The following is a 25,253-nucleotide window of genomic DNA, read 5'->3' as shown; positions in this document are numbered from 1 at the left end:
TTGTGTATCTTAGGTGCACTAGATCAACACCTTTCCATGGAAAATGTTGTGAAAATGATTGTTTTAAATAAAAAACATACAACAAAGCTGATGTGACTTATAAAACCTGTTATAGCAGGTAACAATGACATAAAAACAGATGGACATCTACTTTATATCTCCATAAATCACCAAAAAAGTTGTCAGTGGACACATTGGAAATATACTTTGTTGGGTTAATGTTATTTTACTTTAATAAAACATTTCATTCTATATAATCATATGATTAGTGTGATATCTTAATTAAACGATTATACTTGTTAAATTTTGAATCATCATGTCTCCATGTGCTCACTTATAATGCGGTGTATTTCTATGTTTCTTGTTCTTTTTTTTTTCTCATGTAATCTTTTTGTTGTACTTTTTCTTGCAGGGCTCATCTAGTTTCTTGTTAGGTTTGCCCCTTTTACAAAATCGTTAGCCGTTTCCAAAAAAAAAAAGATTATATTTATTTATTAAAATAATATTCGAATAAAAAACGTATTAAAATATCTGTTGGTCCACAACTTGGATAAAGTTAAACACATTTAATTTAATTGTTTTTATTATTGGTTCTAACTTTCATATTTGTTTTTGTTTTATCATTTATTTCATATTTCATAATTATATCATCACATCATTCTTGTTTTTATACATACCGATTATGATTACTATATTTCTTTTAGAAAGTTGGATGTAGGGTCATTAAAAATGGTTTATTTGTATTAACGTTACATTTTTGTCTTTGAGCAATATGTTACTGCAGTTTTACTTAATAATATTTTTTAACATAAAACCGACTCGACTAACTTTGCCACGAAATAATACTGTTTTCATTATTTAAATGAACAGAAAATCAAAAGTGATGCAACCTAAGATTCATAAAATATATAACGGACGCTTAAACTAATGTGATTTAACATTATAAAAAAAAGTACAAATAATATTGTTTATATATATACTTAGCATATTCATAAGTGTAAAATTTAATAAGTACCAATTATGACATATTAAAACAGAGAATAAAGCTTAAAATAGAAAGTAACAGTAACTTAATTTTCTATTTTAACATAGTATCTCAACTTATTGTTTGATATTCTTTTATATATCAGATTCACTTACTTTTAAAATCTTTTGACATCTCTGATATCTTTATTATCTAGTTAGATTCATTTATTTAGGGTTGTATCTCATTGATTCAAATAAATCTGCTAAATTTATAACTATTGACTACTTCTTAAACTTATAACTTTTAAGAGAAATTAAATTGCTTCTTACCTTTTATGCCTACAAATATTACTATCCACTAGTATTATTATAAGTGTCACAATTTCATATTTTTTTTAACCATCTTATTAAAAATATATTAGGAATATATAAATCAAATTAAATTTAATGGTAAAATGATGACTAATCATAATGTTAGTGGATAATTAGAGGCAATTTAATTTCTCAAACTTTTAATTATTTTACCATTAGAAGAAAGAACTAATATTTAGCTTATAAATTTCATTTGCTTGGAGTGACTTCTACTACAACTATGGTCAAAGCTTTAACTTAACTATGGTTCCATAAAAACTCCACTTTGGGACTTCCAACCCTCTCTCTTTCTCTCTCTCTCTCTCTCTCTCTCTCTCTCTCTCTCTCGAACAGATCACTGTGAAGCTTCCTCTCTTTCATCTCTTTCGGTGGATCCTACAGTTTCATCTTGGTTAGCGTCTTTGCTTGCTAGATACACTCTATGGACAGCTTGATTCTGTGTACAAATCGATTTTTTTAAGCTTGTTAAAGTTTAGGTTCTGTATGTTATTTTTTGTTGGCAATTGTTTGATTCCGCATTTTATTTGAAGCGCCGCTTTTAGTTGATGATTTCCGAAGGGAAATTTGTTCGTTTGTTAGCGTAATTATCGCTTTGAATGTATTTCTATGAACTTTATTTTCTATACATTGGCATTGTTCTTCATACGGATATTAACATGATTTTGTTTTCTGGGGTTTTGCAGTCATCGTTGATGTGTTTACGCGTTTGTAGTTAGCTTTTCTCTTTAAGTTGTTTTAATTGAGTACTTCGTTTGGTAATCTGAATAATTTTTAGTTCGATGCAATAAAACTTGCGATTTCCTGATTTGAAGTACCTTTTTAACTTCCTTTCCTTTGCGACTGCTATAAAATTGAGTTCATCAGGTTTTTTTGCATTTCCTGCAACATGAGTAGTAATCAATTGTATTACGTAACATTATAGGGAAAGAGTACTTCAGTTTTGGCAAGAATTGAACTGTTTCTCTTTCAGGAAATTTGAAAGTTTAATTACCTGCAATTTGCACCGGAGTATTTTGAGAGATGTTAGGTAGGAACTGGTTAGGAAAGAATGGCAGATTGGTTTAAATTGGGGAACTCTTGTAAGATCCTTTATTTCCATTAAATTACATATGATTTGTTTCAATATAGATCCTAGAGGATGTTAAGATTGATCCAAACTTGAAGTGTGAAATCCAACTAACCAATTGTCCAGAACTTAACAAAAAACATATGTTCATTATCCCTTTGTTTTTATACGGAAATGTAACTACTTTCTGTGTGCATTTTTATTTAATTAAAGAGTTCATAGTTGTATCCAATAGTGAAGTGAATCTTTTAGAAGAAAGAATTTGTAGATAATCACTCATCATAAATGATAGATTCTTCCATTATTACCACCCACTTCACAAGTTTCTCATTTTAGTAGCTAATTCGCGAATCATAGCAAAGAAACAAAAGATGCAAATTTTTATATTTTGGATTCATTCATAAATTTTCAAATTCATCGTGACAAATGGTTGATTTCAGGTGAAGTTTGTATTCTAGAAGCATCATAATATTCAACAAATCTTCTGATGAAAAATGCAACTTGAATCTAAGTTGGTATAAAAACTGCAGTTAAGAACATGGGCTTACTCTGCAGTAGACACAAACGTGGTAATCAAGCTAACACAGAAGAAAATGTGCAGGTAGTGAATTTGCCCTTTCAACTGTAATATAACTGTTAGTGTCTGGAGTCACCCTGTCTCCATAAGGGCACTTTTGGAATTTTCAGAGACAATCTTTGACTCCACATATATGATTCAATTTGACAAAATTAATGTTATGTTTTTCACTTTTCAGGCTGCAGAAATAGAAAGGCGCATTGAGCAAGAAACAAAGGCAGAGAAACATATTCAGAAACTTCTATTACTTGGTATAAATATAAATATAAATATAATAAACAAATAAGTGAAAATACTACCTTGCTATTTCTTGCATTTAATCCTATAATTCAATGTTTTTTGTTAAGGTGCGGGAGAATCAGGGAAGTCTACTATTTTCAAACAGGTAGCATATCATTAATCATTATGCAAATCTATTTATAAATATTATCTTTATCTATGTATTTTAAAGGGTGGAGAAACCTTATTTATTTTTTATTTTTTGGCAGATAAAACTACTGTTTCAAACTGGCTTTGATGAGAGAGAGCTTCAGAGCTACACCTCAGTCATCCATGCAAATGTCTATCAGACAATAAAAGTATGCAATACTTGAAAGGGTGTGTTTAGGTTTTATATTCCTTTGTTTTGACAAATTGTAAACAGAAACAGAAACAGAAACAGAAACACGTGTGTTAAAATTTAAAAATTAAAAATTGTCTGAATCTTTGTGATGTCGAGATTTTAGAATGCCTTGGTTATATTCCATTGATGTGAATTTTGACATGTGTTAAATAGATTTTACACGATGGAGCAAAAGAATTGGCTCTAAGTGAAGGAGACGCTTCAAAGTATGGCTTATCTGTTGACAATAAGGTACTTTGAAAAATCCCCAATTATAAGTAGATTTTAGATAATATAATAGGAAATTGGAGAATTAACTTTTTGTGTAATAGGAAATCGGAGAGAAACTATCGGAAATTGGAGGGAGATTGGATTATCCACGTCTTACTGAAGAACTTGTTGAGGAGATTTTAAAGATATGGAAAGATCCAGCTATACAGGTATCTCTGAAAACAGATAAATAATTGAAACGAAATGTAATCACTCATTCCATTCAATTCCAACAAAACAAACCCTAATTGTTACAATTTGTGCATTTTAGGAAACATATGCTCGTGGGAATGAACTTCAAGTTCCAGATTGTGCTGATTATTTCATGGAAAATTTGCAGAGATTATCAGATCCAAATTATATTCCTACAAAGGTATCTAACAAATCACATTATACAATTTTCACTGCTGTAATTAAAGTTAATTTATTTGTTAACGAGTTTATTTATGAGCAGGAGGATGTTCTCCATGCGCGTGTTCGTACAACCGGTGTTGTAGAAATCCAGTTCAGGTAAAAGACCAAAATACCCCCGTTATGTGATAATGATATTGTAAATGTAAATCCATTATTAATGTGATGAAAAAAAATGGACGAATGTAGCCCTGTTGGGGAGAACAAAAAAAGCGGGGAAGTATATAGACTTTTTGATGTTGGAGGGCAGAGAAACGAGCGAAGGAAGTGGATTCATTTATTTGAAGGTGTTACAGCTGTCATATTTTGCGCTGCTATTAGCGAGTAAGATTATTATTATTATTATTATCTGAGTTTGTTATTTTTGAACTACAAGGGCATTTACGTCTTTTTGCATTACATTTTTTTTTTGAGTAGGTATGATCAAACGTTGTTTGAAGATGAAAACAGGAACAGAATGATGGAGACGAAAGAACTCTTTGAATGGGTCCTCAAACAAAAATGTTTTGAGGTAAAAAAATATCAATATATTTTGATTCCTCTTGTTATTAGTATAACTCAAGGCAATATTAATTAATAATGTATATGCAGAAAACGTCTTTCATGCTGTTTCTAAACAAGTTTGACATTTTCGAGAAAAAGGTTTCAAAAGTAAGTGGTACTTGAACTAAAAAAAAAAAGAATTTTAATTTTTGGTCTGAGATTGTAGAGTTGTTTTGTTAGGTGCCCCTGAACGTATGTGATTGGTTCAAAGATTATCAGCCAGTTTCAACAGGAAAGCAACAAGTTGAACATGCATATGAGTAAGCATAGCATTTACTTTCATTTTTCTCTAAAGTACAAAAAATCCACTTAATCCAAATACAAATTATTATTTTTTGGTAGGTTTGTGAAGAAGAAATTTGAAGAGTTGTACTATCAGAACGTGACATGTGACCACCAGGATCGTGTGTTCAAGATCTACAGAACCACTGCTCTTGACCAGAAACTTGTGAAGAAAACATTCAAATTGGTAGATGAAACCCTAAGAAGGAGAAACCTCTTTGAAGCAGGCTTATTGTGACATATATCATCATTTTCAAAGGCTAAAAATGTCAATATTTCCATTTCATTTCATTTTCACCAAAATTCTTTTTGACTATTATTATTATCATTGGTATTTCACAGGTTAAAGAAATATGGTTTCATTGGTTCGTTTTAGACCCAACCCCTTTTTTCATGTATTACCTGGGATATTTTCACATATATTTCTCCATGTATGTAGCTTTCTTGGTAATATATAATATAAAATTGTCGGATTTTATAATTATATATACATCTCCTTTTAGGGTCTTCACATTTTTGTTCCTTTTAGTGTTGGTGTAGACATGTATGTATTCTTTTTATTGGTATAAACCCAGTAAACACATCGATAGAAGAGTGAAAAGGAGTTTATAACAATTTATTAGAAATTGGATATAAACGACAAGTCTAATCTTTCTCCATTGATAGGTAATAATGTCTCATCTTTCTTCTCCACCTTATGCACAATATACAATATAGGGTTTTCAATCATATACCCTTAAACGGTTAATCTTAAAGATAAAATTCAGTTCCACCCTCTAATTTATGGGATTATTCTCAGTTTTATTGTTGTTTTGTGGCATTGTGTGTGTAACGAGATCCAATTTCAGTATGTTTGATTTTGTATGTGCAATTTTTGCTCAGGACTATGTTTTGTTATGTTAAATCCCAAGTCGTCCATAAAATTCAGTTCCACATCTTTTTCTTTAATACTTAATAGCTTAAAAGATTGTTTTGACCAAGCCTTACAAAGGGACTTGAGAGCATCTACTTTAAAAGTTACAAAATCTTGTATATATATTTTTTGAAACAATACAAAATCTTATATTTAATGAATTATTTTTAAGTATTATATAAAAAGTTAATTTTTCATGATAAGATACATAAGGCAAATCGATGATGAAGAAATCATTTTGTTGTGAGGCTATTTCAGTCATCTATCTGTAGTATAATCTGTTATTTGATGGAGAAACTAATTCAAGTTAAGAGTCGGTCCAAACATATTTTGGTAGACAAAGAAAATTCTTTCCCTACATTAAAATAAATTGCAAAAATCATTTTGTGCATTACTAATAAACTATAGAGTGAAAAATCATAAGGCAAATGGTAAGGTAACTTAACTTAAATAAGTTTTTGTTCTTTTTACTTTGACCATAGTTGATATTTTATTTTAGTTTATTAGGGCTTATATTGATTTTATATACTAACTAGGTTACAATCCGTGAAAACCACGGGTTAAAAAGAAAAACATTCTTGATAATTTAAAATTGTAATGAATAATCATATATTTGTAAAGACATAAACCGTAAATTAACAAATTTCTTGTTATCACAAAGAAAAACTCTAATACGGGGCTTTGTTTTCTTCAAAACATAAACTTTCATTTAACATTTATGATTAATTAATTATATAAATGTTTTATATATAAACATGATAACATTTCATTTAATCCTAATTTGTTATGTGATTTAATACATATACAACAAAAACGTTAAGAAAAACTTGCCTAACTATATCTTAAAATCAAAGTCATATCTTTTTTCAGGATTTTGAACTTAGATTTATTTTTTATATTATTTCTATATGTAAACATCTTATATCTAACTAATAAAAAATAATTATTACCAAGTTAGTAATAGTTTTTTCTATGGTAAGAATACAACATATTTGATATATATAGTTTTAAATTATTTGTTAGTTGGTTCCAGGTTAATCATGTTTATAGACTTTATATACTATTTAATAATCATATACTTTTAACAAATTATAATCCAAATCATATAAGTTTTTATAATATTTCTATAAAACATCAAAATATCAGAACATTGAAATTCGATTACTCTTGCGTAATAATGTTGTTTATTATAAATAAAAAAAAATTATATAAGTAAAAGAAAGTAGATTAAAGTTAATGGATTGGCAAAATTTATGGTATTTTTGTTAACAAATTTGGTGGAGGTGTATGTAGTGATAACATGGATTGTTTACAAATCTATTTAAAGGTCACCACATCAATCCCTTTATAATCAACAATCAAAATCAAACCGAAATAAATGTTCTATGATAAAAGGGCATACAAACCGGAAATTAAAATGAGTCGAGGATATGAAAGTAAATTTACATTGAAGGAAAAATGAATTCTGGAAGAACCATATGTACAAATGATTTCTTTTATTAAGATAGAAGATATACATATACATACATATTTTATGAGACCCTCAAAATTTTAGGACCAAACTATGAGACCCTCAAAATTTTAGGACCCGGACTAGTTTGGTAAGAGTATACCTCCCAACAACTTGGAATTTAATTCTCCTGACCAATAAAGATACGTGGGTTCATCCCTGCTATGTATCTAGCCTATATTATCATATATATTCTAGACGTTTTGACTTTTCTTATAATGACCGAAATACCCTTATTTTTCTTGTCTTGGTCATACGAGTTCCTTCTAGTGGCAATTTTGTCTTTTTCTTTTGTGATTTTCAAGCTCTTTCTTTATTCACAGCCACGATCATGCCTGTACGAAATTACGATATTTATTCGATTGTTATGCTTATTTATATTCATTTTTACAAGCTTTTAATGTGTAACCTATAAGGATAACTAATACAAAATATGAATGTGTATGAGATGGGGAATGGTGTCTTCGGTCAATTTTAACATATACTATATTTGTTATATATAACCCAACTGATGTCATTTGTTGTAATATGTAGATATTGTTAAGGTTTGATTGATCACAAATACTGCATAAAATTACTTCGTGTTATAAATCAAATTACGAGTATTTGTTTAAAAAAAAAATTATATATGCGACAGGAACATAGCTGGTCGGCGACGGTTAAAAACAAAGAGAATTCAACAAAATCCAAGGGTCCCATGAAAGCGTGTCGGTATTCACCTTTCCCCCGAGCTTTTATGAATCAAGTTTCTATTTAGATTCCTATAATATGAATGCGTTGCAAAAGTAGTCCCTTGACTTTTGTATAATCTGTTGGTTTTGTCGTTTGAACTCTAACATGATTATGACATAGGACATAACTGGAACCGTTATCGTGGACTCCATTTACTTTCAACTTTATGGTTTGTATATGTATTGTAGTCACGCACAAGTGTTTATTATTCATTTTGGGCTGATGTTTCACATGCAAGATATTATTTCCGCGTGAGTTTGTATTTTTTGTTATTTTTATGGTCATCAATAGAAACAGTATTACCACGTTTGTGTGGAGGATGTCTACATCGTACCTTCCTCTTATCAAGTTTTTAAGAAACCTATGGATTGTTAAAGACTTAATATGCAACAAAATACTATTTTGAAGGAGTTATTGTCAAATCTTTTAGTAGGTTTCCACTCAGCCAACACTCGGGTTATCATAGTCGGGGAGATACCTTATACATGGTACAACAATTCATGGCTAAGAGACAAACCTTGTTTCTTGAGCCAACACTATAAATATTGCCTCCAAACAACACCCAAGTAAGCATCCATGACAAATCTAGAACCGAAAACTATGTGGTTTGTAACACCCGTTTTTCATATTGGATCAGAATAGGGCATAAATAAGTCAAAGACATGATTTTTAGGAAGAATCATGTGTCACGACGTGACCATGGGGAGGTCACGATGTGACCAGGCAAATGAAGAACGCGTATCTGGAGGTTGGTCACGACGTGACAAGGGTTGCAACCAGTGTTCTAAAAGGCGTGCCATGGCGTGAGGCGTGGCTTCGCCGTTACGAAAAGCTTCATAACGTTGCTGTTAGGCGTGTCGTGTGGCAATGCGTGATATGGCGCGCCATGGCGCGTTATGGCGTGTTATGACGCGCGTTTTTTCGTTTGAGACACAGTTTTTTGCTCTTTGTTATGTCTTTTCAAATCGGAGATACAAGTATTGTGGTTTTTGTTAACTTTTTGTTATTAGTTATTGATCTAACACTTCTAAAAAGTAGTTATATTTAATATAAATTTATATTTATGTGGTAATATAATTTTAAATTAATACAAAATCGCCGTCTTCCATCACGCCTTGAAAAACGTCATGGCTCGTTAAGCATGAGGTTTGGCATTGCCGCCACGCCACGCCTCACGCCATTTAGAACCTTGGTTGGAACCCATGCCCATGATCTTTTAGGGTTTCCTTCATATTTAATCCCCATAAACTCGAATTTAGGGTTCATTTTTCAGCCTCCATCACTCTCAAACCTCAGAAACCTTGACCCTAATCCTTCTTGGTGGTTTTGGCTCGTTTTTGTGGTTTTGGTGCTCTTTGAAGGAAGTAGAAGGAGAATTTGTGCAATGATCAAGCAAGCAACACCTTCTCGTCTTTGATATCACCTTCTGGACCATTTGTGTGTTGTAGCACCGGTTGCATGGCAGTGAGCTGTGGTTTAGCTGACTTCGTGAGTCAGGTGAGTTTTTCTCAGCATACTGTGTAGGATGCAAGTTGTCTTTGTGAATCCTGCATTAGTATGTTGGGTTGGTGTAACGTCCCAAAAATATGACCCAGAAAGTTCATTTTTAATTGACAAAATTGCAAAAATGGTCCCTGTGGTATGCATTTTTTTGGGGTTTTAGTCCGAACCTCAACTTTTTTGGATTGGTGGTCCTTTTGAGCGAGTTTCATTGCGGATTTGGTCCCTCAGTAAACTGAAATGACTATAATACCCTTGGGGTATTTATTTTTCATTTTTCTTTGATTTTTTTAAATATAATATCTATTTATTTATTTTAATAATAAAAAATGGCCCATTTCTCTCTCTCTCTCTCTCTCTCTCTCTCTCCAGAAAAAGAAACACACCCAATTCCCATAACCACCATCTTCTTCCTTCTTTCATCTTCTTCCTTCTTGCTTCTTCCACCTTCGGCCTTTTCTATTTTTCTTTTAACAGACCTTGTTTCAACAGAAAGAAAATCAAGAGAGAAGAAATCACCGTGTCTGCCCCAGAAACTATCATTCTCTGCCTCACAACCCTAGCTTTACAGATTGATGATTGTTTATCATTCCCGCCTCTCTATCAATTTATAGGTTTTAATTTCTTGGTGTACCTACATCTGTATGTTTTTGTGTATACCTACATTTGTATATTTGGTCTCCGATTTGGCCCTCTCATCCCCGATTTCGTTCCAGGTACATTGGATGGACTTTAATTTGTTGGTTTGAAGTTGTTTTTGTATATAATGTTGTTTATTGGAAAATCTTGGTAGTGATTCCAACAAGTGTCAAATGGTGGAGCTTGTGAAAGAACTAAGAACCGACACAAATAAAGGAGGTGGCGGCTACTGTGATTTACCTCGGTGGAACTAAGGAAGGCGGTCGAAACAGTGGGTCACGACAGGGGAGGGCAGAGTGGGCTGAGAACGATGGTGGCAGCCGGTGGTGCTCGCTTTGGCGACTCCCGCTGCTTTTGTTTATTTCTTCCGGCGAGGTCAACTCGTGAGAGACGATGAGAGGAAGGAGTAAGGGTCGGGGATGTTTGGGGATGTTGTACTCGACAAAATAAACACGGTGGTGGTGGGTTTTTACCATGGCAGCGTGGAGTGGCAGAGGAAGCTGCTCAGGTAGCCGGAAGCGGTGGTTCTTGGTTGTAAGTGAAGAAGAAGGAAGGGAAAGGTTGGTCCAGTGAGGTATGAACTAGAGAGAGAGAGAGAGAGAGAGAGAGAGAGAGAGAGAGAAGTGGGCCATTTTTTATTATTAAAATAATTATTAAAATAAATAAATAGATATTGTATTTAAAAAAATCAAAGAAAAATGAAAAATAAATACCCCAATGGTATTATAGTCATTTCAGTTTACTGAGGGACCAAATCCGCAATGAAACTAGCTCAAAAGGACCACCAATCCAAAAAAGTCGAGGTTTGGACTAAAACCCAAAAAAAAATGCATACCACAGGGACCATTTTTGCAATTTTGTCTTTTTAATTTAAACAAAACAATATTCCAAAAACATTATCAATACAATCCAAGTGAAAATAAGTGTATCACACATCTTATCAATCAGAGTAAATCACAAAAAGCGGAACTACACGGTGTGTGCGATGCAGTCATCTCAAGCTCTTTCTTCTGGAACCAGAAGTACCTGAAACATAAATTGAAAACCGTAAGCATAAAGCTTAGTGAGTTCCCCAAACTACCCCATACCATACATAATAAATCACATACTGGGCCCCCGCCCAACATCGGGCCTCGCCCTCCATCGGGCCCCGCCCAGCATCGAGCCTCGCTCAGTATACATATATGTTATTCTTAGGCCTTGCCTGACATCGGGCCCTACCCACTATACACATACAATATATATTACATAATCATGCTAACACATACAATGATCATACAATAATAACATACGATTAAATCATCGAGCCTCGCCCGTCATCGAGCCCCGCCCGGTATACATAGCAACACATAACACATGTAAGGGTCACGCAGACTCCTAGCATTAGGGATGTCAACGGGGGCAAACGGGACGGGGATTGCATCCCCCGCCCCCGCCCCTAGAATTTTCCCGTTCCCCCGCCCCCGCCCCCGAAATCTCCATCCTTTCCACCCCCGCCCCCGTCCCCGAATTCCCCTTCTGACCCCCGTCCCCGCACCCGCTCCCCCCGCCCACGATTGATTTTGGGCTACCTTATTTGGGCTAAAAGAAGTTCTTGTTTGGGCTAAAAGAAACTATTTTTGGGTAACAAATAAATATCTGTAACATAATTTTACATGTTACAAATAACTTAAAAACATGTTTTTTGTTGAATTTTTGTACGTAAAAATCATTTTATTGTTTATTATATTTATATAATTAATATATGTCAATTTATATAATTTATTAACGGGGCCCCCACAGGGGTTTCGGGACGGGACTACCAAACCCCGCCCCCGCCCCCGTCCCCGATTTTTTTCAACAAATGCTCCCATACGGGATGCCCCCCCCCCCCCCACGAGATCAGGGTCCCACAAGACTTTTTGACATCCCTACCTAGCATCCTAACATAAACGATAAGAACCGACATTGATGCCTTAGACCCGCTAAACCTAGTAAGGAAGCTCAACTCATGTGCTGAATCTCACTAAAAATCCTTGGCTGCTGGTCCGATGAATCCCCGAGCTATCCATATAAAATAATACCCAATTAACATTTGGGTTCCAATCCATATCCAATAATCCATACTTGGGGTAAAAGGAATATTTTACCCCTCACCCGGTTTAATCCAAGACTAAAGCCCAAACTCACAATATAAAGGCCCAAAAATACAACTAATCATCCAAGGCCCATTTATGGCCCAATTTTCTAAATTGGTCCCAAACCCTTACATGGGCCTTACCCTAAAGCCCACTCCTTCTCTTAGTCCAAACACTTGTCTTCAGATGGCCCAACAAGGCCGAAGCACTTTAGCCCAAAAGGAAAGCCTAACCTCGAAGCCCAAAAATCCACAATAAGCACTTAATGCTTAAGACTAGAAGCCCAAACCACAGATCTAACTCCTAATAAGCGTCTATAACCATAAAGTCACTAACTTGGTGACTTTGCATGCCCCAAAAGAACCCAACTTCAAGATATAACACTTTAATTTCACTTAAAGGACATAATCTCATGCATAGGTGATTCTAAACCCCAAAGGTGCCAACTTTATGGACCTTGAACCACAAAAACACCAAGAGTGGCAACTCATAGCTCCTGGAGTGGCGACAAACCACTATATCTCATTCATGGGACCAAAAAGGGTCCAATACTCATATAGACTAGATCTAAGCTTCTAATGGACAAGATCAAAGCTTTTTACCTCAAATAAGTTGGAAATGAAGTAGAGAATCGGGATCTACAAGCTCTTCCTTGATTCACAATCTTGCACCAAACTCCTTTTTCTTGAATATGAACCAAAACACACTAAAATGCACACAATGAGCTCAAAATACAACAATGGAGGCTAAGGAACAATTTCTAGGGTTTTGAAGGCTTAGGGGCTGGTAAAGAGGCCAACCCTAATGACTTAAGGTGTTTATATAGGGTGTATCACCCTAAATTAGGGTTTCATTAACTCATACGTACGCCTCGCGTTCATGCATGTATGACCCCTATACGTGTCCAGAGTCACAACCAATCCTTGCATCAGTACGCGAAGCGTATCCCTTAGTATGCCCCTAGGTACTGGCTTTTATGTTTGTACGCTAAGTGTACCACGTGGTACGCCGCGCGTACTGGTCAAGGTCCAAAATGCAGCTTTTAAATAACGCAATGGGGATTACGAAACATGCCAGGATTCAAGTGTTACAATTTCCCCCCACTTGAATTAGACTTTGTCCTCGAAGTCTGCTGCCGCGAACCAATCCTGATAGTGCTCCCTCATCTCATCCTCGGGATCCCCAAGTCCACTCCGAACCCTTGCAGTGCTGCCATTGCACCTTCACCAGCTCGACAACCTTGTTCTTAAAGGTTTTCGTCTTCTGATCCAAAATCGCCATCGGTCTCTCAATATAATTTAGGCGGTCATCCACCTGAATATCCTCCAACGACATCACTATGGAATCATCCACTAAGCACTTCTATAACTGAGAGACGTGGAATGTGATAAGAATCTGACTGAGCTCATCTAATCCAAGTGATAAGCAACCCGGCCCACCCGAGCCAAAACCCTGAAAGGACCAATATACGTGGGGCCCAACTTGCCCCTCTTCCTGAACCGGATGACACCTTTCCAAGGTGACACCTTCAGGAGAACCATATCTCCCACCTGGAACTCTGAGTCTGACTGGCGCCTGTCGGCATAACTCTTCTGCCAATTCTGAGCTTTTTGGAGCCTGCTTTGAACCTGTTGAATCAGCTCAGTGGTCTTGATTACCACCTCAGTACTCCCCATAACCCGCTGACTGACCTCACCCCAACAAATCGGGGTCCTGCATTTCCTCCCGTAGAGCATCTCAAAAGGAGTTCGATTAATGTTGGTGTGATAACTGTTGTTATACGAAAATTCTGCTAACGAAAGATACATATCCCAACTCCCTCCAAAGTCCAACATACATGCTCGTAGTATATCCTCAAGAGTCTGAATAGTCCGCTCACTCTGACCATCGGTCTGCGGATGGAATGTTGTACTGAAAAGGTGACGAGTGCCCAACTCGTCATGAAACCTCTTCCAAAACCTAGAAGTAAATCAGACATCTCTTTCAGAAACCATTGATACCGAAACCCCATGACGTGCCACCACCTCCCTGATATAAATCCAACCAACTTCTCTACAGAAATACTCTCCTGAACCGGAATGAAATGCACTCTCTTGGTCAAACAATCCACGATAACCCATATCGAATATACTCCATGCGCAATTTTGGGAAGCTTCGTGATAAAATCCATGGTGATGTCTTCCCATTTCCATACGGGAATCTCCAACGATTGCATCTTTCCGTGAGGTCGCTGATGCTCGGCCTTGACGTTCCTGCAAGTCAAGCACCACTCCACGTATCAGGCCACATCTTGCTTCATGCAGGGCCACCAATAATCAGGACGAAGATCCCTATACATCTTCGTTGCCCTGAGATGAATGGAGAAACTCGAATTGTGAGCCTCCTCCATCATAATCTAGCGTACACCGCCCAAATATGGAACCCAAACTCATTGATGCAAAGTCAATAATCCACGTTATCATAATCAAAGGAAGCCACCTGACCCACAATGCTCTCACTCTTCCGGTGTTCTTCCTTCATAGCCTCGGCCTGTGCCTTATGAATCCGCTCCAACAATGGAGTAATCACGATCATCCACAATGCTCTCTTCCATCAGTCTATTATGAGTTAGTTAGACAAATATGTCTGCTACACCAAGTTATTAAATAACTTCATACTCTACAAGTCACACCACTTAACACACCCAATAGATATTGACTTACAACACCCCGATATCAAACTAGCTTTACTACATAACATCAAATAATCATTTTAACATAACAAATAGGCATTGACATGTAACATATCAAGTCACATGATTTTACTTGCAACATCCACACATTTCATCGTATTGCTTGCAACATCACACAAGTCATATAGCACCATTAATAGTGATGTCTTACAAAAACCACAAGACTCACTAATAATACATCTGCCTACATAATATCTCATACTGGGCATACATTACATGAGTTATAATAACTACCATATATAATTACCCCATATAATACAACATTCATTATACATTATGATGTCAACCATCTAAAAAGAAAGCGAGACTACTCGCCTGATTAGTTAGTGAAAACTAACTTCTGCTTTGATCTTAAACTCTACATTGCCTATCTACTTGTCACTTTGTTAATACCTTTAACTCGTTCGGGGTTTTGTATCCTCATAGGATCGTTAATATTCATCTCTTTCTCAGCTCTATTTTACTTGAATTTCATTCTGATTTTCATCCTAAAAAGGTTAGTTGAATGAACATGTTTAACATATATATTTTTGACCCATACACTAAATCGTGATGTGATCTTCCCGAAGCGACCATTTGTCCCTCCTAAGACTTCGCCACATGCACTGAACTATGATGCGTGTCTTATAGACCGGCCATGACAACACATCATGCCAATGTAATGAACGCATCACATCCATGCTTACACCCCGATTTTTCCATGTTTTGCTCTCTTTTGCCATGTGTCTTGTCCCTCTAACATACATGTCCAACAACTGGAGACCGCACCGCGTCGCCCCCATAAAGAAAGACGATTTGAAGAATCGATTGAAAACACTTAAAGACCATTTTGCTCAATTTTATGATGTTTTTTTAGGAGTTTCATTAAGTGGATTTTCATGGGACCGAACAACCAAGTTATTCATTGCAGAAGATAAAGTATGGGATGAGTTTATTAAAGTAAGCTTGTGTAATACTTTAGTTTTAACTTCTTAATGTGTTTTTTTTTTTTTTTTTTTTTTTTTTTTTTTTTAAAATAGAATAAGCCCGAAGCATGAGATTTATTTTTTATTATATTTCATTTGACTATCATTTTTACCAATAATTATATATTGGCTACTTCTTGTAAGGTTTTGGAAAGCTCCCGTCCCCATGTTTATTTGGAAGAAGAAATTTACAATGAGTTGGAGCTTATGGGAATGTGATTAGATGAATTGGCAAATGCATATCTTTTTTGGTGGAGCGTTTGGAAAAAGCACCAACGTGTTGTCCTTTTTAAATGAGAATGACTAAGTTAGGTAAAATGATAGGAGAACGGGAATGAAGTTCGAAAATTAGATATTGTTTTGCAGCGTGTTGATTTCATTGTATTTAAACACGTTGTTTGGAACATTTACTTGTTGATTCACATGTTTAGTGATTATTTTGGAACATTGTTATGACTAGAACATTTTATTAGTTGCTTTGGAACAAATACTTGCTTAGAACATTTTTTTTATATAAAAGATAAAGGGTAATTGATATATATATATATATATATATATATATATATATATATATATATATATATATATATATATATATATATATATATTAACAAAGGGCAAAAATGTATAAATGTCCATTTCATTTACTTTCCTTCCGGTTGAGAACATAACTTTCATTTATTTTCCTTGTAACTCGAGAACACAATTAATTATGAAAAAAAAAATTTCTTTCCTTCCATTTCTTTTATTCTCTTTTATTTCCTTCCCTTTCTTTAATTTTAAAACTCGAGAATAAGGTGTTAGGGGGTGTTTGTGAGTGTTTTTCAATCAATTTATTGATTTTTTGAAAAAACCAAAATTTCATGGCTTTTTGTAAAAATCATTTTTACATTAAAATTTTTATGTTTACTAAACATTTTTTTTAAGATATTTTAAAAAATACTCCCAAACAAGCCAAGTAGCGGGCGTTCTCGATATAGTTTACCTAACCGAAAGGGTAAGTTTTCGAATTAGTCTAAACCTTGGGGCAAATTCTATAAAATTATATATTATAATTCATGTTGTTTGTCCAAGAGATGCAAGAAAGAGAGAGATACTTTTGCACGCTTTAACAGAACCCGGAATCTTCCTTCCTTCGTTAAGTTCCAGAAAAATCCCAATTTATTTGGCAAAACGGAAACAAAATCGAAGAAAAATTTTAAAATCTTTATTAGTTTTTAGGATTTTTGCTTTCTCTTGCAAAAAAACGGAAAGTCGGTTCAAAGTTTTGATCATTTATTCACCATATGAAACTCTCGTTCATCATTCCTACCAAAAAGCATATTCGATTCTTGTTGAAAAAACCCTAGTAAAGCTGTTCTTTTTGGACACGAAAGCGTGATCGACCCTCTGTTTTTGGTGCATTGCTTTCCGTGATAATTTCAGGTTCGTTTTAATTGTTTCGGTTAATTTTCTGTGCTATATAACAGGCTGTACATAATTTTCTTCGTAATTTTGTGATTTGCATTCATATTTTGTTCTTAGGTTTGATACAATTTGTTGAGGCTACGATTTTAATAGGAAATATGAATGCCATGTTCCATTTAATTTGCGGTAAACTGGTGTCAATTTGGTCAGCTTTATAGTAATTTTACATTTGAACAGAGGGAATAAACCTCCATCCAATGCCATTGAATTACAAATTTGACATGAATTTCAATACAGAGTTCATGCATCATGAAATTTAATTTACAGTGGTGCTATTTTCGATCATCAGATGTTTTATTTCCGCTCCTTATTCATCTGCATTGCACATAAATCTTTCCATTCTGATTGATTCCTTTGCAGTTGTAGGTGTTTCATCTTCTTTCCATCTTCATCTGAAATCATCTCTGAGTTCTGCATTCTTGAAGTAGAAGCAAGAAGAAGATCTTGCAAAACCCTTATTTGCTCTTATGGATCTTGATGAAGGAAGGCCTAAGTTCTTTCCAATGGAAGCTCTTTCCCCTAGTCGATATATCTACCATATAAGTTCATTGGTTGACATTTCACCTCATCATTCTAGAAACTGGTATACCCCTGGAAGTATTGCTCTTCAAGAAACTTTTAGAAACCTTTCAAAGTTTACAGGCACTGTAATGTTATGGTGTTCTAGTAGCTCAAATTCAAATTCAAATATCAGCCATAAAAGATATCAATTTTCTGGCCAAAACAATTATGGATTTTTCTGCAATTATAGGAAAAAAGCACTTGAGATTCCTGAAATTTTTAACAAGTTCTCAAGGTTTGCAATTAAACAACTGGTGGGAAAGGCTAAAGAGCTTCAGTTTATTCCTGCATTATCTTTAGCTGGTAATTTAGTTCCACCACTTGACAACATGTAAGCTTTTCTTCTTTTCAGAATACATTCAATCATGAATCATGCATCTGTTTTTAACATTTTTTTTTTGTATGTGGGGATCAGATCTAGGAATTATCTTGCTGTTTCACATGAAAATGTCAATGGAGTTGTGGGGAGATATATGAATCATGTTCCATGTGAGGTTCAACAACAGAAATGTGGTGATCTTCATGGAAATTTTAATTGTTCATCACCTGCAGTTGAACCAAAAACTGGAATTGAATTCCCAACTTTATTGGATAACATCTTTGGAGGGAGTAATTCCAGTTTAAATACAGAGGTTGAATACTTGAATTGATTCTTTAATTCCATTTTTTGTTGTTAATATCTTGGCAACTTGTTATAAACAACAACCTGTATCTATGTTTCAGGTTCTTGTTGGAACTGGATCGAAAACAATGAAAATAATTAAAATAAAATCTTTGAAGCTCTACGCATTTGGATTTTGTAAGTATACTTAAAAAACTTCACTTAAATTGTTAGTTTGTTTTGTTCTCAGTTGTTATATAAAATTTCAATAGATGTTCACCCTTATGATATCTGTAAGAAGTTGGGGTCAAAGTATGCTTCTCTTCCCAAAGAGGAGGTCAACAAGCATCATAACTTCTATTCTGATCTTCTCAGGTATTATATAATCTTTTACCTGTAATATATTAATTCCTTTACATTTTGTAAAAAAGTTAATTTAATTTATCATATAATTCAAGTATTTGAATTTTGATGTGATATGCTGCAGGGAGGACATAAGCATGACAGTTAGGCTTGTGGTAAGCTACAATGGACTTAAAATCAGTACAGTTAGAGAGTAAGTCACATAATTCTAATAAAAAAATCATTTTTTGTAAAAAAAGAAAAAAGTTTTGATTTGAAAATTTTTTGTTTTTGTTTCTTACAGTGCTTTTGAGAAGTCACTTCGAGCCCGATTAATTAAGGTGAAACATTATTCCAGTTGATAGTTTATTTTTTTTTAAAATAAATTATAACCATTGAGTGTTTTTTATTGGTGTTACAGATGAATCCGGATACTGATTATGACTGCTTAAGAAGTTTTGGGTCTCTTTTTTCAGAGGATATTCCAATACGAGCGGTAATTCTTCTACATTTTGTCAATTTACATATTTACCCTTGGTTTTAATAATAAATAATAATGCATGGTATCAATGTTCAGGGAACAACAATAAAAATTGGGAGGACAGCTGATGGACATCTTGTAACCGAGAGTGAGTCTCTCTCTCTCTCTCTCTCTCTCTCTCTCTCTCTCTCACCATAATAAATACTTTACATGATTGGACTGATCAAGTTTTCTAGGGCTATTTTTAATGATGAGAGGATAAGGAGGGCATTTACGTCTTTTTCACACATGAGAAATTGATAGAGCGGGTCCATATCCCCCATTGACAGTAGTCCCAGTCCTAGTACAACATGTTTTGTTCTGTCATGTCATGTGATGTCATGTACTGATGTTTATGCAGTTGAAGGCAAACGGATTGGTGCAGTTCATAGTAGGGATTTGTGCAGTGAGTGGTCTATTACCTTTATTTATTTGTTTATTTATTGTGTTACAACTTAAGTAATGCAAGTTTTGTTGTTTTGATTTAAAAAAGACAAAAGTTAAAGGTAGTATTTTTGATAAAATTGAATCTTCAGGGGCTTTCTTTGATATGTACATTGGAGATGGGCCAGTGTCAGAGCAGACAAAAACAGAGATTGGAGAAAATGTGGCCAATATAATGAGGAGGTGCTAAGTGCTAGATTATTGTTCTTGAAGTTTAGTGGTGTGAAATGTGAATGTGATGGAGGCAACAAAAAGGGTAGAGTAGAGGCCTCCACAGGCCAGGGGTTATAATGTCCATAGTTAATAGTTACACAACAAATGTGTAATGGAAATTTGTAGTGTGTATGGTGAAATTAATAAAGATATGTTGATTGTTGTTGTAGTGGCTAAAGGGATTTTACATTTCCGGTTTGATTTAATTGGTTTTTTAGCATCTTTAAATTAACAATAACCAAACCAAATAAAGTTTTCGGTTTGGTTTCCTGAATAAAAACGAGTTCATTATGTGAAAACAGATTAACAAGAACATTAAGAAAACTAAATCAAATAAATTAATAGCCATCAAATAAATTGATAAGGAAAGTCTTGATTTTTTTTTCTATAAAAAAAGCTTAGACCTTAGATCGTATAAGAGGGGTTGGAAACTAACTAGATAAGCGGGCTGCCCGATTTAGGCTTTGGTGAAAATCATTTTTAGTACTAATTTTAAATATTAAATAAAAAATATAAAATTAAATATTAATAAACTAGGTTAATCGGTTTAAACAAAATAATGAAAATTTAACCAAAATCAATCTGAATAAAGTATCCTTATTCGGTTAACCAAACCAAATTAATTGAAAAACAAATAATCCAAACCAATTGAAACAAACTAATGATTTTAATTGGAACAGAAAACAGAAAAAACTCAGGAAATAACTTGTTATACTTCAAAGAACTAACTCAAACTTTGATTACAACCCTTTCCTCTTTGTAATGTCAAAACTTGACAATCAACTCTAACCATCTACATATATATCATATACATAGTTAATTAACCAAGGACTTTTAAACCTAGTCTAATACCTACTTGTACTCTAAGACTTTCCTTAATCACGACATTGTGATAAGGACTCTTGGGCAATACGGAAATTACCAACATTCACCCCTTTAATTTTTGAATGGAAATTGAGAGGTCATTTACTCCGAGAAGCTTGAGCATTTCGATAAACTTGATCTTGGCAATAGCCTTTGTTAGAATGTTTGCACACTGTTCTTTCCCACTGACATGTTCCACCAGGATTTCCTTCTCTTCAAAACGTTCTCGAATGTAGTGATAACGAGACTTCATGTGTTTACTTCTGCCATGAAAAACCGGATTTTTTTTATCAATGTGATTGTTGATGTGTTATCAATATTAATTACCACCTCCTGTGACTTAGAACCAATTACTTCTTGAAGTAAATCACATAACCAGATTGCTTAACAACTTGCTACACATGCAACCATATATTCTGCTTCACATAAAGATAATGCCACCGTTTCTTGTTTCTGTGAACACCAAGTTATAGGTGACCTTCCAATATAGAAAACATGTCCAGTTGTACTTCTTCCATCATTGATATCGATGTTGTGGCCACTATCACTATATCCAACCAACTTTACTGGTTCCCCTAATGTATATCTAATACCATATCCCAAAGTTCCTTTTATATACCTCATAATTTGTTTTATTGCTGCCATGTGTGACCTTTTAGGAGTTTGCATATACCTACTTGTAATGCCCACTTGCAAGATCAGGTCGTGTATGCAATAAGTATCTCAGTCTTCCCACGAGACTTTGATATTCCGTGGCTTCTATGTCTTCCTCTTTAGAATTCTTTGAGAATTTCATGTTTGAATCCATAGGAAAAGTAGTTGGATTCCAATCATGCATTCCTGCATCTTTGATACACTTCAATACTAAGATAATATCTTAGCACACCTAGATAAGTCATATCAAGATAAAGTTTGTTGCCATTGCTTGCTTGGACTTGGATATGATGCTTATGCTTGTTCCTATAACCACCGACCGTCTACATAAACTCCGACCATAATTAAATCTGATCCAATACATCTTCGATACATAACTTGTTCTTGCACACATCTTTGAAACTTCATTCATTTAAGAATTCCATCTAGCTTAATGTTCCATGTGTGTGGTGCTTGTCAGAAGCCATAAACACCTTTTGCAATTTGTATATTGACTCTTTTCTTCCCTTCTTCACAAATCCTTTTGGTTGTTGAATGAACACTTCTTCTTGTAACTCACCATGCAAGAAAGCATATTTTACATCTAGGTGGTGTAACTCCCACCCTTTTGATTCCGCAAGAGCAATAAGAATTCATATGGTTTCAATACGAGCAACTGGTGCAAACACTTCATTCAAATCTATACTCAGTTGTTGTAAATAACCTTTTACGGCGAGTCTTGCTTTATATTTACTAATTGAACCATTCACATCCTTTTTTACTATAAATACCCATTTTTAGGGTGCAAACGAGCCGAACCGAGCCCGAGCCTGGCCAGGCTCGGCTCAGGCTCGTTTAAGTTATATGAGGCTCGAGCTCGAGCTCGGATCGATTCGAGCTTTCTTTTACTGAGCTAGGCTCGAGCTCGTAAAGAGTTATACAAGCTTGGCTCAGGCTCGGGCTCGACTCGTTTTTATCGGCCGTGCCTAAATAAGCTTAAGCTCGGCTCGAGCTCGTTAAAAAGCCCGTTTACTAATTGTAACGACCCGTCTCTGGTATGTTGTTTCCATGTTATTTATTTAGAAGTTTTCAAGAGGGACTCGGCGAGTCTATAGCCCGACTCGTCGAGTAGAGACAGGATTTCGAGCACGTGTAAGTCGGCGACTCGACGAGTCCATATTCGGGACTCGGCGAGTCCGCCTGCCAGGAAGAAACCCTAAATCCCCGGGCTTGCTCACTATTTAAGCAATGTTATGTGCCCCAAACTCGCCTCCTTCACCCTCAGAGAGCTTGAGAGAAACCCTAAACCATTCCTTGTATGATTAAAGTGTTTTTGTGTGGATTCTTGAAGGAAAAAGAAGAAAGGACCCAAAAAGAGGAAGGATAGAGCAAAGATCCAAGACCAAAGTCAGAGTTCATTGAGGTATGTCTCGGAATTATTCTGTTTTGTGCTTAAAACCTCCATTAGAACACCTCTAAGGCTAGTTTAATGTATTTTCCAAGATTTTATGGTTGTATGGATGCCTTGTTGGGTCGAGATATCCTTAGATCTGTTCATTTAGGAGTTTTAGAGCCCTGATCTAGTGCCTTTTCGAAGTTTCTTTGCTTGAGAACCCTAGATCTAGCCTTTATTATGCTTTTGAGCCTTTTAATCTTCATGGGTGCATATGGGCACGTAAAGATAGAATCTTTACGTGTTAATCGAGCTTAGGGAGCCCAGATCTATAAGTTTTATGCGCTGGATTCAAGCAGAATCGAGTTTATAGTAGCTGCATGCATGCAACTCGGCGAGTCGTTCTTCCGACTCGGCGAGTCGAGTCGCGAGTCCCCGATTTTTCCCCTTTTGAGTGATGCCGAGTGGGGACCAGTGAGTAGTAGAGTGGACTCAGTGAGTTGGAGGTCCGACTCAGTAATGGAGGGAATCGACGAGTTGTTCATACAACTCGGCGAGTCCAAGGCAATCTTCTTAGCTCAAGAACAACTCGTCGAGTTGTTCATACGACTCGGTGAGTCGGATGCAGATAGCCTGAGTTCTAGAATCGAAAGGAAACTCGTCGAGTTGATGCCATACTCGACGAGTAGACGCGAGTAGGGTTGAGAAGTGAGAATAGAGACTCGGCGAGTTGGCGGCCCAACTCGACGAGTCAGGTCAACTGTAGGTTGACTTTGACCAGGAGAGTTGACTTTGAACAGGGGTAAAAGAGTCATTTTACCCCAATACAGTTATTAGTATTTGATTGAGTGTGTTTATGGAATTGTAGCTGAGGAGATACCGGAGCAGCAGCAGATAGCTTCCAGAGCCATACACTCAGCAGTCACTTCACGAGGTGAGTTTCCTACCAGTAGGAACGGGTCTACGGCCACAATACCGACCCGTTTAGCTAGAAGTTAGTTCCGGACTTCGGTCCGAAGCAGTAGTTCAGGGTGCTTGATGTCTTTGTGATTCAGGCATGTCTATGTGTTATGTGTTCCGAACTTCAGTCCGATGCAGTATATGTGTTATGTTAGCATATACGTGTTTATGTTATGCTATGTTCAGACAGTTCCGGATTTCAGTCCGATGCAGCTAGTTCCGGACTCCGGTCCGATGCAGGGGACAAGGTCCCAGTCAGTTCCGGACTTCGGTCCGATGCAGTTAGTTTCGGACTTCGGTCCGATGCAGTCAGTTCCGGACTTCGGTCCGATGCAGTCAGTTTTGGACTTCGGTCCGATGCAGTGGGCAAGGCCCAGTATGTGCTTTATTTGTTATTGTATGGTATGTGGTAGTTTGGGGGAGCTCACTAAGCTTCGTGCTTACAGTTTCAGTTTTGGTTTCAGGTACTTCCGCAAGTAAAGGGAAGAGCTCGGGATGATGGCATCGCACACACCACAACTTCAGTTTTTGTCCTGGGAGTTGATTCAGTTTCTTAGATATGTTTTGATACAGTTGTGACACAACTTTTCTCACAGTATTTTATTATAGTTTTGAGATACGCAACGTTTGGTTTTATTATGTGATACTCAGTTTTATGATCTTTGTTATAATAAAAATAAAAATTTCGGGTCGTATTTTTGGGATGTTACAAGTTGGTATCAGAGCCTTGGTTTGAGGGATTCGGATACACTTCCGAGTGTATCTGAACTCAAACTAAGGGAAAAGATAAAAAGATTTTCAAAAGGAAAAATGTTTTCGAAAGAAATTTTGAAAAGCACTTAGAAGGAAAGGAATTTTTAAACAAGATAAGGGTGTGGTGCATGCGATCAGCCGAGCTCAAGTAAGTACTCCCAAATTACCCATACAAGTTATGTTATGATTGTCAATTTCAGTAGAACTGCATGCTAGAATAGGACTAAGGATCTAGGAGGATGCCTTATGTGCCTGCTATATGTGTTTCTGCTTTACAAGATTTGCATGCTAGTATTGAGTAGACAAT

The 25,253-nt window shown here is 35.5% G+C and overlaps 2 protein-coding genes across 4 annotated transcripts; both read left to right on the top strand.

Moving 5' to 3' along the window:
* The first annotated feature begins 1,572 nt into the window (after window positions 1–1,572).
* LOC145053420 (G protein alpha subunit 1) lies at window positions 1,573–5,572 on the top strand. 2 transcript variants are annotated; one of them, XM_079001463.1, is made up of 14 exons: window positions 1,573–1,729; window positions 2,845–3,005; window positions 3,160–3,232; window positions 3,329–3,366; window positions 3,470–3,559; window positions 3,757–3,834; window positions 3,915–4,022; window positions 4,124–4,225; window positions 4,307–4,362; window positions 4,453–4,587; window positions 4,681–4,774; window positions 4,855–4,914; window positions 4,987–5,066; window positions 5,149–5,572. In XM_079001463.1, exons 2-14 carry the CDS (start codon window positions 2,943–2,945, stop codon window positions 5,324–5,326), a joined length of 1,155 nt encoding a protein of 384 aa, XP_078857589.1. In that variant the 5' UTR covers window positions 1,573–1,729; window positions 2,845–2,942; the 3' UTR covers window positions 5,327–5,572. The 2 variants fall into 2 exon arrangements, with proteins under 2 accessions (XP_078857589.1, XP_078857590.1); XM_079001464.1 differs by having other exon boundaries at window positions 1,612–1,778.
* An 11,697-nt stretch (window positions 5,573–17,269) lies between these two features.
* FAP2 (Chalcone-flavanone isomerase family protein) lies at window positions 17,270–20,512 on the top strand. 2 transcript variants are annotated; one of them, XM_079001462.1, is made up of 12 exons: window positions 17,271–17,620; window positions 18,023–18,245; window positions 18,414–18,554; window positions 18,639–18,855; window positions 18,947–19,022; window positions 19,097–19,199; window positions 19,312–19,380; window positions 19,471–19,507; window positions 19,588–19,662; window positions 19,744–19,795; window positions 20,048–20,092; window positions 20,223–20,512. In XM_079001462.1, exons 2-12 carry the CDS (start codon window positions 18,130–18,132, stop codon window positions 20,318–20,320), a joined length of 1,029 nt encoding a protein of 342 aa, XP_078857588.1. In that variant the 5' UTR covers window positions 17,271–17,620; window positions 18,023–18,129; the 3' UTR covers window positions 20,321–20,512. The 2 variants fall into 2 exon arrangements, with proteins under 2 accessions (XP_078857587.1, XP_078857588.1); XM_079001461.1 differs by having other exon boundaries at window positions 17,270–17,620; window positions 18,023–18,554.
* Window positions 20,513–25,253: the final 4,741 nt, after the last annotated feature.

This window comes from Lactuca serriola, chromosome 5 (assembly GCF_051521515.1).
Source record: "Lactuca serriola cultivar US96UC23 chromosome 5, Lser_US96UC23_V15, whole genome shotgun sequence".
NCBI lineage: Eukaryota > Viridiplantae > Streptophyta > Magnoliopsida > Asterales > Asteraceae > Lactuca > Lactuca serriola.
Note: the sequence above shows the minus strand (reverse complement) of the source record. Positions and strands in the feature narration are given on the sequence as shown.

Excerpts from the sequence above, each read along its gene's own strand:
- LOC145053420 (XM_079001463.1), top strand. The coding sequence starts at position 2,943 with ATGGGCTTACTCTGCAGTAGACACAAACGTGGTAATCAAGCTAACACA. Across the intron at positions 3,006-3,159 it reads ACACAGAAGAAAATGTGCAG|GCTGCAGAAATAGAAAGGCG; the intron begins GTAGTGAATTTG and ends TTCACTTTTCAG. Across the intron at positions 5,067-5,148 it reads CAAGTTGAACATGCATATGA|GTTTGTGAAGAAGAAATTTG; the intron begins GTAAGCATAGCA and ends ATTTTTTGGTAG.
- FAP2 (XM_079001461.1), top strand. The coding sequence starts at position 18,130 with ATGGATCTTGATGAAGGAAGGCCTAAGTTCTTTCCAATGGAAGCTCTT. Across the intron at positions 19,508-19,587 it reads TTCGAGCCCGATTAATTAAG|ATGAATCCGGATACTGATTA; the intron begins GTGAAACATTAT and ends TTGGTGTTACAG. Across the intron at positions 20,093-20,222 it reads TCATAGTAGGGATTTGTGCA|GGGCTTTCTTTGATATGTAC; the intron begins GTGAGTGGTCTA and ends TTGAATCTTCAG.